The sequence below is a fragment of the Aedes aegypti genome, chromosome 3 (assembly GCF_002204515.2).
Source record: "Aedes aegypti strain LVP_AGWG chromosome 3, AaegL5.0 Primary Assembly, whole genome shotgun sequence".
NCBI lineage: Eukaryota > Metazoa > Arthropoda > Insecta > Diptera > Culicidae > Aedes > Aedes aegypti.
In genome coordinates this window covers 212874851-212888740 of record NC_035109.1, presented here as the reverse complement: position 1 = coordinate 212888740, position 13890 = coordinate 212874851, and the positions used below count along the sequence as shown (strand labels likewise).

Here is a 13890-nt window from a genome sequence, read left to right as displayed (position 1 = left end):
GTTTGTCTGCGGTATAGATAATTATATTTCTCATTATATCTACACACGATGGATAGGGCAAAAACAACCAGAATATGATCGTTTTGATTTTCAGCTTCACTTCAACCTTACAGGTCATGGAAAATATATGTCTCTAACTATATTCTATTGTTTCAATTTCAGCATCGACGCCACCGCCGAGAGTGGAAAACTAGGGCGACTCGTTAATCACTCTAGGAACGGCAATCTTATGACCAAAACGGTTTCCCTGAATAACCGACCTCACCTAGTGTTAATAGCCAAAGAAGATATTGCGGAAGGCGTGGAAGTGACTTACGACTACGGTGATCGTTCTAAGGAAGCTTTGCAGCACCATCCCTGGTTGGCGTTCTAGAGACGTGCCCCTACCGGTCGTAGGCAACCCTATAAAGCTTTTTCCTATTCAAATCGAGCAAAACCATATTTCAGAGCCAACCACCCGCCATATAGTTTTGTGCTGAAATGATGAATGAGCAGGAAACAGCGAAATACTGTAAGCATTTTGATGTTCCTTTCAATTCCCAATTATGGTACGAAAACAATAGTCCACATGCTAGCAGGGATACTCTTGGGAAACGAAACAAACAACTACTTTATCTCGTGCACTGTAAATAATTTAATTCTAAGCAGACAGTGATGCTAAAGACAGTACAGATCATCAAATTAATCCATTTTACAGAAAAAAAAAATGCATAATGCTCTTTGATTTGTTGGAATGCAAACACTTGATTTTTACAGTGAATGTCTAGCTATGGCTAAATTATGTGTCATTTTTTCATTTTCCTTTTACTTTTTCCATATGCTTTGCTGCGTTTGTGATAATAGATAAAAAATATCATACTTTAAACACAATAATAAAACAGGATGAATCTTCCAACATCAATGCATTAGCAATCTCATCATATGTCAAAAACTAAGTTGCTCAAGGGCAGCTCTTTCAATGCCATACCTACAAAGTCCCCAAGAAAATAGATGGAATGCAGCCTTAACACAATTCAAATGACCAGTTAAGTGTTCAATACGTACTTTCACTATTGTTAACTGAGAATTTTCTGCATCAATTGGCTATTTTTTGCATTTTGTATATTGTGCGGCAAGCACAATGGGGGGCGGGGGAATCAAGTTTTCTTGGACCGAACCGGGATTCGAACCTTGATTGTGCTTGTACTTATGCTGCAAAGTCAATGAAAAAAAGTTGACTTGCACGTATTTGACTGACATTGGCGTCTATCAAATCATGAGTTTATTCTACGAGTGGAATAAAGGTAAGAAAAAGTAATATCGACTCGAATGAAGAACGCTCAAACGATTACTCCTCTCAGTCGAGTTTTGTCACTTATCAGGGGAGAGCTCACCAGTGAAGTGAGAAATATCGATCTCAACAAGGTGACAATTAAGTTCTAACCCTCGACTCGAACGTGCATATAGCGTCCGGTGGAACGACGAGACATTTTATTCTGGACGTCTCTCATTCGAGTCGAGTTTGGTCACGTGTGAGACCGAGATTTCTCGCCTCACTCCACTCTTAAGCTATCAGAACACTATAGCAAATATTGGGCTTGGATTGATACAGACCCAAACAAATGTTTGACAACTCAAAGATTTTGTCAGTGTTGAAACCAATGTTGGTCTGTTGGTTTATGCCTAGCCAAATATTTGCACATTCGGCAAAGCGTGTACTGATAGCTTTAGAATGCCTGTTGATGTGTTTCGAATAAATAAATAGCAAATAAGCACAGGCCCCACACGGATTCCCACACGCTCACGGGCCAACTACAATTAAGTGTTTCCATCGTGGAGTGGAAAGAGAATCTTAAAATGCATCATGATATCTTAGACGCAATATTGTTTCATTATGACCTTCTCTAGTGAAGTTTAGAGGATGTGTAGCAGTATCCAAGAAATTCTTAGTCTTCAAAATCGAGCTCCAGCGCCGTTACCGTATGCTGGATTCTATTTGCAACGTAAAGAGGTGTGGTTTCACTCTACCCCATCTCCTAGACACCATTCGCCGAATATTATTTTCATTGCTTTCGTACTAAGTTACTAGCCCACTGAAAACTGCCGTACTTTACACGGGTCATAATATTCGCTTCTCTATACATTTGATATAACTCGTAATTAATACGTGTGCAGCATACATCATTTTCTAATCTTCGGGCGCACCTTGATGAGTTCAGCATTGGCATTCTCAATCTCGCTCAACGTGGGGGCTGGTTGGTCAGCAGTCAGCATCATTCAGGTTTATTGAAGTGCTGATACCACCTTTCTATCACCTTAATCTTCTTCTTTGTTCTTATGTAACGTATCCACCGCTACAGAGTTTGATTCCCAATTTATAGTTCTTATGATCACTTCCACAATTATTAACTGAGAGCTTTCTTTACCATTTGATCAAAAAAATATCGACCGGCGAGTCTCGCACCCAGTCGCTTACTAATACAGACAGAATAACTGTGCGTTTATCGTTATGGTTGTTTTGGCTTCATTTCCGTGATTGAAAAAAAAATCGGCTAAATTTTTTTTTCTGAATAGTATTAGCATTAGCAGAAATAATGTCAAGTTTTAGGAATCCATCATTCAGTCATCAAAACTTTAAATCTAGTTTTATCGTTCAAAAACAAATAAATGGCCATACAGATTTGTTTCTTGCTATCCAGATCAAAAACAGCGAACGAGAAAACTGTTTTTTTTACAACAATGACGGTTATGTTTCTCGTTAATACTTCAATGGTCGCAATGTTGTAATAATAGGTACAACTCTTTAAAAAAACTTTGCTTCTTGTACACAGCAGCAGCGTGTTGCTTCTGATGGTATTCAATCACAAGAAAACCTTAATGTTTGGGGTAGCCAAACGATCAATTATCAAACATATGAGCTACCCCTTAGTACGGTTTTCGATAAAAAGTTACTAAAGTAGGGAGTGCCGTATTTTAGAACAATACCATTTGGCATAGATTTTGTTTCACATAACTCCAAAACTAAGCCTTGTTATTTAACCCGTATAGGCCTGAGTGAAAGAAAAAATACTAAAACTCTCACTGCTCAGCGAATACTTAACGGATTTAAATTATTTTTTGTCAGTATACTCGTACACATATCTAGTTTATAAAAGTGGTCAAAGAATCTCGGGAATGTTCATGTAACCGGAGTTATTGCGATGGATCCCTGGGTCAGGTCGGGTGACAGGAGTTTTGTGCTTCTGTGCCCCTGGAGGTAGGCAAATTACAAACCACAGATAATTTCCAGAATCAACTATAATGTGGCCACTATATCAAGGAGTTTTAAGAAAAACGCATCAGCGTAAACCTTGTGATAATCGATTAAATTGAATAATTATATCAACTGCATTTGATCAATCATACAAATGACCATTTTCAGGTCCCGCGGGATGCCTCAAATTTATGATAAAGTGCACCATTTGTATCTAACCATCTGTGTCAAGATTATGGGAACGCATTTTAGTGAGCTATTATGTTTGATCTATACCTTTAGAGATTTGAAACGGTTTAATACCTAACAAATCTAGAACCTGTTCTTCAGCACATTAAGCCCGAGTGGCTGCATCTGGTACACTCTAAACGGTTCAAAACTTTTAATTTATTATGTTGAACATCAGATCTTTATGATTTATGCAAAATAAAATTAATGCCATTGGAAAGAAATAAAGATAACTTAGCATGTCCCAAAAAATCGCATTTTTCTACCCGACTTGACCCAGTGACCCACCACAATAACTGCGGCGACAGGAATATTCCCGAGTTCCTTCGGCCATTTCTAGACAACTAGATATGTGGGCCAGTATACTGACAAAAAATTATTTGAATCCGTTAAGTATTCGCTGAGTGGTAAGGGATTTAGTATTTTTGCTTTCACTCAGGCCTATACGGGTTAAGGTATTCTCGTAGAATGTTATGCCTGTATGTGTATCTTCGATTTCTGTGATATAATATAACAATCCGCATTCATGTAATCGAAATATGACAACATTGTTCAATCACAGCCAATGAATCAAATTAGTAATTATACACTTAAGGTGATTATAGAACGAAACCACACCTCAAATTTTCAAGAGCACAAGACTTGAGAACGAAACAGCGCTACGCGTAGAAAATCTATCCCATTGGTCACCACCAGCAAGCAAGTAATTTGATTGGTTTTCAACGCGAACTTTTGTCTGATTATCTCGTCTTGTGCACTTGAAAATTCAAAGTATGGCTTCGTTTGATAATCACCTTAAACAGCAATACATTACCCGCGCCATCGTTGCAAATTGGGACAGAAGCTAAACAAAAATGACAAAAATCAAGCACGAAGTTTTTAGAATCGTGAACAATCTGTTCTTATGAACGAAAAAATCAAAATTGTTTTTATGGTTGTTCTTCAATAATGTATAACAATGCTCACGCGCGCAGTGAGTAAGCGATCCTTGTCATATTGTGTTCAGGTTGGGACAATCGATGCGGAACATGTTTGTCACACAAAAACACAGCATAGTGACAGCGTTACTTTATAATTGACTCGCTTATCACAACATGACATTCACTCATGAAAAATGTTCGTTAACAAAACCCGATTTGGGAATCTGGATTAAGGAGTAATGTTTGTTATTATTCTCGATTATTTCTTCGTACATTATGATAGTTTATAAAAATGTCTTTTATCTTTGTTGGCTATTTTTCTAACAGGTTTTATTTATATCAAAAGTCTTTCAAATGTTGTAGATTTTTTAACCTTCCCAACTCTCCAGCTAAAGTAGATCTTGTGTTTGCATTATTTTCAACACATCTCGATTTCATAAAACACTTGCATCTTGTGACACCGCAGAGCCTAACTAATAATATGCAACTGCAAATATAGAATAAGAATAAGTGATATGCAAAGATAATGATGCTTTAACGAGTTATTTCGTAGGCAACCCAGAGAACGAGAAATCTTGTTTAAACAGATCGAAAAGATAGGAAACGTATCGTAAATAAACTGCCATTTTGTTCCCGAATTATTTAAAACCGCGAACTTGAGTCCGTTGAATGTGTTGCAGAAATGTAGTGGAATTAAGTTTGATAGTGCTTATTTTGATAGAGTAGCTGCAAATGACTGACATGGAAGTGGAAAAAAACGGCTAAAAACCATCCAAACGTGGTGTGCCCGTTATTAATGCAATTTTAAATTATTCCGAGTTTTGGCACTTTCCCACCATGCTATGATTAGTTGGTATGAAAATGAATCAATAATAATAGTACAATAGTAAGATGAAGTAGAAAACCTACTTGATAGAAGAAAAATTGATTCTATATATATTTTTTTAATTTATTTTGGGTACGGTTAGCAATGCATCTACATAATTTATTCAAAAGCAAACGAGAATATCTCCGAGACACTGTTAGTTAAACCCATAGATCAAGTTAAACGATTGATTTAAAATAAGTCTTTTAAGTGGCTTTAGTTTCCTTAGGGTAGTAAGATATTCGTTACTGGTATAAGAAACCTTGATTTAGTTCAGTTATACACCGAACGGTGTATATTGTAGATAAATTACAAGTTCAATACCAAACTAATTTTATAGTAATAGATTGAGTGATTTTTCGTCTCATTTTAATTTAGTTTTGCGAATGAACGTGTATACTCCCATTCGAAAGGAATTTTGAACAGATGAAAGGTTACTAACCAATACTATTTATAATGATAAACCAGTTAAGTGTATACAAACAAACACAAAAACTATACTTAAATGCAAAACACCGATAGTACTAACATATAAAACACGTAACGTAGTGACTAGGTTTGCTAGGACAAACATTTCCTCCTTATTCTATACAAACGCTGCGTGATGGTGGTCATTCGAATAAGTAGCACTAGGTATCCCTTGTGCAACTATTCACAGCAAAATATGTTTACTACCCAATTATTAGAGAGGAGCATCTCGTGTTTGATTGAAACCGCCTCAGTAGCTAGTATTTCTTTATGAAACTATTAATTAGATTACAAAGCGAGAATACGGATATGCGCAAATAAACTGCCTGCAGTGTGTACTAAAGCGAACGGATATGAAATGATGGTTATGACGATGATGATAGGTCACGAAAGTGCAAAACTGTATTTGACCATTGACGAAGTAGGAACACGTTGATGGAAGCAACAAAGCTTAACATGTACCGTTGAATCGGGTAAAGGAGACAAGTGGAACAATACATGAAGTTCTAAAAATAAAACAAAGCAAAAAACCTACCGGCATTCTGAGAATGGGGTCTACATGTTTCTATGTTGGTCGACCATTGTGCCGAGAGGAGTAATTGTTAGACAGTCTTTTGTTGACGCGAAGGAAATATACATTGTTATGGTCATTGATTTGAATGCGAAACATGTTAGAACGTAGAGATTGAATATCAACATTAATTAAACGCAGTAAAACAATATCGATGTATATTTATACACTTTATTGAATAAACATTTTGAATGAACTATCAATGTTGTTTGCATGCCTAGTAATAATATCACATCATTTATACGGAAGCTAGGATGCTTATATTCGCATAACAGTCCCATGTATATGGGAAATTCCATGAAATATGGGACTGTTATGCGAATAGGAACAGTAGGGTAAAGAGCTTCTTGTACACCTACACCTGACAGTCCAGACTCTGAGAAGATAACTCAGAGAGTGTGGGAATACCGCATATCCGACAACCCACTAAAACCAACCCATGCTCCGTATGTGGTGTACAGAATACACAGACATTAGAGTAAGGTGGGGCAAAGGTTCGACCTTAGTGGTATAATCAAAGTTACCAGAAAAACAATAGCAATTGAAACCAAAAAAACACCATACAGTGAACCTTAAGCATATTGGCTATTATTTCGCCGAACAAACTTGTGTCAAAATATTAAACCATTTTTAGTTATAACAGTTTCAAAATTGTTTGTCCTAAACTCACTGTTGCCCCATCGATGGGGCAAGAGTTCGAATCTAGTTTGGGGCAAAAGTTCACTGGCTAAAACACAAAATATTGATACTTTTATGCCAGACATACTCTATACCAGCCGTAAACTTATGTTTGCCGAAAAATACACACTGAATTTTCGTCAAAAAATTTCCCTAAATAGGGTTAATTGGAATATACCCAAAAATAGCGTTTTTTCGCAAAAGTAAGTGAAAATGTAAAATTTTTGTAACACTTTTCGCACGATCAGGTACACTTCGTGAAATTTGAAAATAATATGTGGATTTCGGGCAATTTGCATTTTTTCCGTGAGTTTATACATGGGCGAACTTTTGCCACACTATGGGCCAATAATTGTTTCCGCATATTTATGCAAAAACTAATACACCTCAAAGCATCCTTATGATAGACCCAGAAACTCCCTTACATAAAACATAGAAAAAGATTTTATCTATAATTAGTTTCATGCAACGAAAGTTTGATCAAAAATTACAATATTTACGTCAAAAAACAACTAATGGCCATAACTTTTCCAAATCTCAATCGATTTTTATGAAATTTGAAGTGAAATTTTCTTTCTTGAATAGCATTCGAATAACCATGACATTTATTAGTTTTGTTTTGAATTGAGCTAGAAATCTCAAAAAGAAACTCTTGCCCCACTCGAACTTTTTCCCCACTTTACTCTACCCTTGGCCACAGAACCCTTTCTCCTCGGAACCCTCTTACGGTATTACTTCGGGGAAAAGCCAGTATTTTGCTTATAGCACTTTAACACGGATTTACCACAAAAGGCCGAAATTTTAAAATCAATTGTATTGTCAACAGTGGCGTCTCGTCCTAAGGTGCACTGCTCAGTCTAAGATTTTCAAACTAATTAATAAAAAATATATCATAATTTCCAATACATGCACATGCACCATTAGACTAATGCAAATTTTGCATTTTCTGCTTCCCTTAAATGCTTAAACGGTGTCAATTATGATGAAAATCGTTCTCACAGTGCGCATCGTACCTTCGTGCTGTGCGTACACGAATTCTCTCTGCTCTTGGAAGTTTTCATAAAAACTACCTAAAGCAATAAAACAGTACTTTTCAGTGCTATAAAAACAGTACTTTTCAGTGCTAAAATTAAAAACGGTACTTTTCAGTGCTACTAAAACAGTACTTTTCAGTACTATTTTTTCTACTACCCTTTACGATCCTTGTTTGGACCCGTGCCTTCGATTTTTCGTTGGACCCGTTGGCGAAAGCTAGCGGTGGTAATCCTTCTTGGACACCGTCTTGGGAAAAAACCTTTCGAAGGTCACGTCTTCTTTCGTTTATTAATTAAACATGGTATCAACAACAAACAAAAGGAAGGGTGAATCTCTGAATTCACTACTTCCTTCCAAAAAAGTGGGTTTTAAAACTGTCACGACACGTGGCAAGAATGGAAGAAAGGACGCTTCCCCGGAATGCGAACTTTCTTCCAAGGGTGAAATGAATAATTGTATCGAAATGAGCAATCAGTTCGATGCTCTAGACAAATTTTCCGAACACCAAATCGATGCAGCCTCTAGCCCAGGCTCTTTGATTCAAGTGAGGAAGCAAAGAGTGCCGCCTATCGTGGTCAGTTGTTCCGAATTTGCGGGATTTAGGCAGGAGATCTTGAACTCCATTAGGGGAATCAAGGTTTCCTTCCAAATCGCAAAGAAAGGAGACTGTCGCGTTTTGCCGGAAACTCTTAAAGATCGCGAACTTCTTCTCAGACATCTTGAAGAGAAGAAGCACAAATTTTTTACTTATGACGACAAAACTGAACGTTTGTTCAAAGTTGTCTTGAAAGGTCTCTCAAGTGACTATAAATCACCTGAAGAGATCAAAAATGGAATAAATGATTTGCTTGGATTTTCCCCAGTCCAAGTAATCATTATGAAAAAGAGAACCCAATCTGGCATTGTTCAGAAAGGGCTTTCTCAAGAATTTTATTTAGTTCACTTTAACAAAAAAGAACTAAATAATATTAAAGCTTTAGAAAAAGCAAAACTTTTGTTTGATGTCCGTGTGACATGGGAACATTTCCAGAAACCTGGAGGAAATTACCAGAACCCCACTCAGTGCCGTCGGTGCCAAAAGTGGGGTCATGGTACAAAAAATTGTCGCATGGATGCTAAATGCATGATTTGCGGAGGTTCTTCTCACGCCAAAGACGTCTGTCCAGTGAAGGAAGATACCACCAAATTCATATGTTGTAATTGCGGGGCTAACCATAAGTCCAATTTTTGGAATTGTCCTTCACGCAAAAAGGTCATTGAGGCTCGTGCCCAAGGCGGCTGCAGCTCCTCCTAAGGTGATACATTATGCTCACTTTGTGGAGAAAACCAGGAAGGGTAGGTGAGGAAGGGCTGGCCGTTTTGTTTACAAACATCTGAGACAGGTAGTCGGACAATCGACTTCTGATTGGTTGGAAAAACAGTGTTGTCAATAATTATTCTAATATGGTCGCATCTGCTCCATGTGTGCTCTATACTTCTTTCTCTATTTTCTACAATTTCGTCCACACCTATGGCAGCACGGTTAGTTCAAGTTTCAGCATCTTGCGGGCCAGGCAGTAATGACTTCTGATTGGTTGAAGAAAAAGTGGTGTCAAACATTATTCTAATGCAGCCGCATCTGCGCGTAGCGTACTCTACTTTTATCTCTCTTTTTAACTATTTCGTTCGCACTATTGGCAGCACGGTTAGCTTCAGTCTGAGCGTTATCCAGACCAGGCAGTAATGTTTGTAAACAAAACGGCCAGCAAGTTAAAGATGGCCTCCTAGCCATCTTCGCCAAGTGGGACCACCTTACTCTGGCTACAGAGTAAAATCCACACATCTTGCTCGTGCCAGGCAGATGAAAGATAATATCCGTTACGATAACGGTCGTTTCCGGAATTTGCCTGGTAGAGTATCGAACAATGCTCATTTTTCAGTTAACGATCGCTTGATCATGAATCATACCCATCAGGAAGATCATAATCATGCTCATTCACAAACTAATTTTAATCCGTCGGGTAGCCGTTCGAATCTTTCTATTTCGAATGTATCTACCCACGGTAAATCCTTTGCCGATATCGTAGCAGGAAATTCGAACTCCTCCCCTGTTCGATCCATGGGTACCCATTCTACTTGTTTCAAATCAAATGGAAAAAACCCTACCGCCACAGGTAACTCCGCTTCTTCGTCTACCGGAAATTCCAATGGGAAATCACATGACATGTCTGCCTCTGATTTTAATTTTCTAACTGAACAATTGAATCTAATGATTGATGCAATGTTCAAAGCCACCACTATGACTGAAGCAGTCCAAGTAGGTGTAAAATTTACAAATCAAATAGTTATTGGATTACGTTTTTCTAATGGATCCAAATAATAATTTAAATATTTTAAATTGGAATGCTCGTTCTCTGAATGGTAAAGAGGACGAGCTGTTTAATTTTCTTACGGTTAATAACGTGCATATAGCAGTTATTACCGAAACGTATTTAAAACCTGGATCTAAACTCAAAAGAGATCCTAACTTTTTTGTTTATCGTAATGATCGACTTGATGGGGCATGTGGGGGAGTTGCAATCATCATTCATAGGCGTATAAAACATCAACTGTTCTCATCATTTGAAACTAAAGTTTTTGAAACTTTAGGTGTTTCTGTTGAAACACAGTTTGGTAAATATACTTTCATAGCTGCCTATTTGCCTTTTCAATGCTCTGGACAGCAAGTTAATTTGCTCCAAACTGACTTGCGTAAATTGACTCGCAATAAGTCAAAATTTTTTGTCATTGGTGACTTTAATGCCAAACATCGGTCATGGAATAATTCTCAAAGTAATTCCAACGGCAGAATTTTATTTGATGAGTGCTCTTCAGGATATTTCTCAATTCAATACCCTGATAGCCCCACATGTTTTTCCTCTTCTAGAAATCCATCTACGATTGATTTGGTCTTAACCGACTCTAGTCATCTTTGTAGCCAACTGATTACTCATGCTGATTTTGATTCTGATCATGTCCCTGTCACATTTCAAATATCCCAAGAAGCGATTCTCAATCCTATCAGCTCCACTTTCAATTATTTACGAGCCGACTGGAATATATATAAAACGTATGTTGACTCCAATCTTGATGTTAACATTTCTTTAGAAACTAAACCTGATATTGACAATGCTCTTGAAACTTTAACAAATTCCATTGTTGAAGCCCGGAGCATTGCAATTCCAAAATGTGAAGTAAAATTTGAATCCGTGATTATAGACGATGATCTTAAACTCTTGATCCGTCTTAAAAACGTGAGGAGAAGGCAATTTCAACGCACTCGCGATCCTGCTATGAAAATTATATGGCAGGATTTGCAGAAAGAAATCAAGAAACGTTTTGCTCAATTAAGAAACAAAAATTTTGAAAATAAAATTTCTCAATTGGACCCTGGCTCTAAGCCCTTTTGGAAATTATCGAAAATCTTGAAAAAACCTCAGAAGCCAATACCGACATTGAAAGAGGAAAACAAATTATTACTAACTAATTGCGAAAAAGCTCAAAAACTTGCTATGCAGTTTGAAAGTGCGCACAATTTTAATTTAGGACTTACTAGTCCAATTGAAAATGAAGTTACTCAGGAGTTCGAAAATATTCTCAATCAAGAGAACGTTTTCGAAAATGCCTGGGAGACTGATTTGGAAGAAGTGAGAACTATTATTAAAAAATTAAAAAACATGAAAGCTCCTGGCGATGATGGAATTTTTTACATCCTCATCAAGAAACTTCCAGAAAGTAGCTTATCATTTTTAGTTGATATATTTAACAAATGTTTTCAATTAGCATATTTTCCTGACAAATGGAAAAATGCTAAGGTTGTTCCAATTTTAAAACCGGACAAAAATCCTGCAGAAGCTTCTAGCTATCGTCCAATCAGTTTGCTTTCCTCCATCAGTAAACTTTTTGAAAAGGTTATTTTGAACAGAATGATGGCCCACATCAACGAAAATTCAATTTTTGCCAATGAACAGTTCGGATTCCGCCATGGACATTCGACCACTCATCAACTTTTACGTGTAACAAATTTGATCCGTTCCAACAAATCTGAAGGCTATTCTACTGGTTTTGCTCTTCTAGACATAGAAAAAGCATTCGACAGTGTTTGGCATGAAGGTTTGATTGTAAAATTAAAAAACTTTAATTTTCCAACATACATTGTTAGAATAATTCAAAGTTATCTGTCAAATCGTACACTTCAGGTTAATTATCAGAACTCCAGATCTGAAAGACTTCCTGTAAGAGCTGGTGTTCCTCAAGGCAGCATTTTGGGACCAATATTATACAATATTTTCACATCTGACTTACCTGAGCTACCTCAGGGATGTCAAAAATCTTTGTTTGCGGATGACACAGGCCTCTCCGCCAAAGGACGAAGCCTGCGTGTCATCTGTAGTCGATTGCAAAAAAGTTTGGATATTTTTTCTTCATACTTACAAAAATGGAAGATTTCTCCTAATGCTTCCAAAACTCAACTAATAATATTCCCACATAAACCAAAAGCTCTTTATTTGAAACCTTCAAGTAGACATGTTGTCACGATGAGAGGGGTTCCAATAAATTGGTCAGATGAAGTTAAGTATCTAGGGCTCATGCTAGATAAGAATTTAACTTTCAAAAATCACATTGAGGGCATTCAAGCCAAATGTAATAAATATGTAAAATGTCTCTATCCCCTTATTAATAGAAAATCAAAACTTTGTCTGTTGATCTTCTTCTTCTTTCTGGCATTACGTCCCCACTGGGACAGAGCCTGCTTCTCAGCTTAGTGTTCTTGTGACCACTTCCACAGTTATTAACTGAGAGCTTACTATGCCAATGGCCATTTTTGCATGCGTATATCGTGTGGCAGGTACGATGATACTTTATGCCCTGGGAAGTCGAGAAAATTTCCAACCCGAAAAGATCCTCGACCGGTGGGATTCGAACCCACGACCCTCAGCTTGGTCTTGCAAGCTGTTGATATTCAAACAAATTTTCAGGCCAGCCATGTTGTATGCTGTACCAATATGGACTAGCTGTTGTAATACCAGGAAGAAAGCTCTGCAGAGAATTCAAAATAAAATTTTGAAAATGATTCTGAGGCTTCCTCCCTGGTATAGTACCAATGAGTTACATAGAATATCCAATGTTGAAACATTGGAACAAATGTCAAATACAATCATTAATAATTTCAGGCAAAAATCGTTACAATCTTCTATTGCCACGATTAATGCGTTATATGTTTAGGTTAAGTTAGGTTAAGTATATTAAAAACGTTTTTTTTTTTCTCTTATAAGCAGGTGAAATCAACTCACCTGTAAAAAAACTGAACTGCTACGGCAAATGAAATGTAATATGTTGTTAACAAAATGTTAATAAAATCTTAAATTTGTTTTACCAAATTAGGATGATAGTGTTGTCAAATAACACAGAACACCTAGATATAAGAAATGAATGTAATGTTTGGAATGATACTAATAAAGGAATTAAAAAAAAAAAATGAAAATCGTTCTCCCAAAATTTGAAATGATTTGGAAGAAATTTGGTTGTGCACACGCCTATAAAAAAGGCAAACCGTTTGTGTTCAGTCCTCTAACTGTTCGTATTAACAATCTATGGAAAAGTGAACAAACTCTACTGGTGTGAAATCTTCCCAGCTACAACTTTGTTGAAGACCACATTTTGATGGGACATAAGGATTATTTGTTATTTGTAGTTCCAAAGTCTAAATCATTCTGAGATGATCATTCAATTACTTTCAGAGCAACACTGCTTTTTTACTGTAGAACATTGTAGCCTGGATTACTTTGATCAATTCTATCCGTTAGGAGCACCACTGCATGCTTAACCACCTACCGAGCAGTTGGTTAAGCATGCAAAATGCAAACCTAGTTTA

General features: G+C 36.9%; 1 protein-coding gene across 5 annotated transcripts in view; it reads left to right on the top strand.

Annotated features, from left to right (window-relative positions):
- The window catches only part of LOC5570016 (N-lysine methyltransferase KMT5A-B), a 54026-nt gene extending 47545 nt beyond the window's left edge, over nt 1-6481 (top strand). For all 5 annotated transcript variants that reach the window (XM_021853284.1, XM_021853285.1, XM_021853286.1 and 2 more), the window contains exon 6: nt 163-6481. In XM_021853284.1, the coding sequence (XP_021708976.1) occupies nt 163-373 (211 nt within the window). In that variant the 3' untranslated portion in view covers nt 374-6481. The remainder of the gene's footprint in view (nt 1-162) is intronic.
- The last annotated feature ends 7409 nt before the right edge of the window (nt 6482-13890 follow it).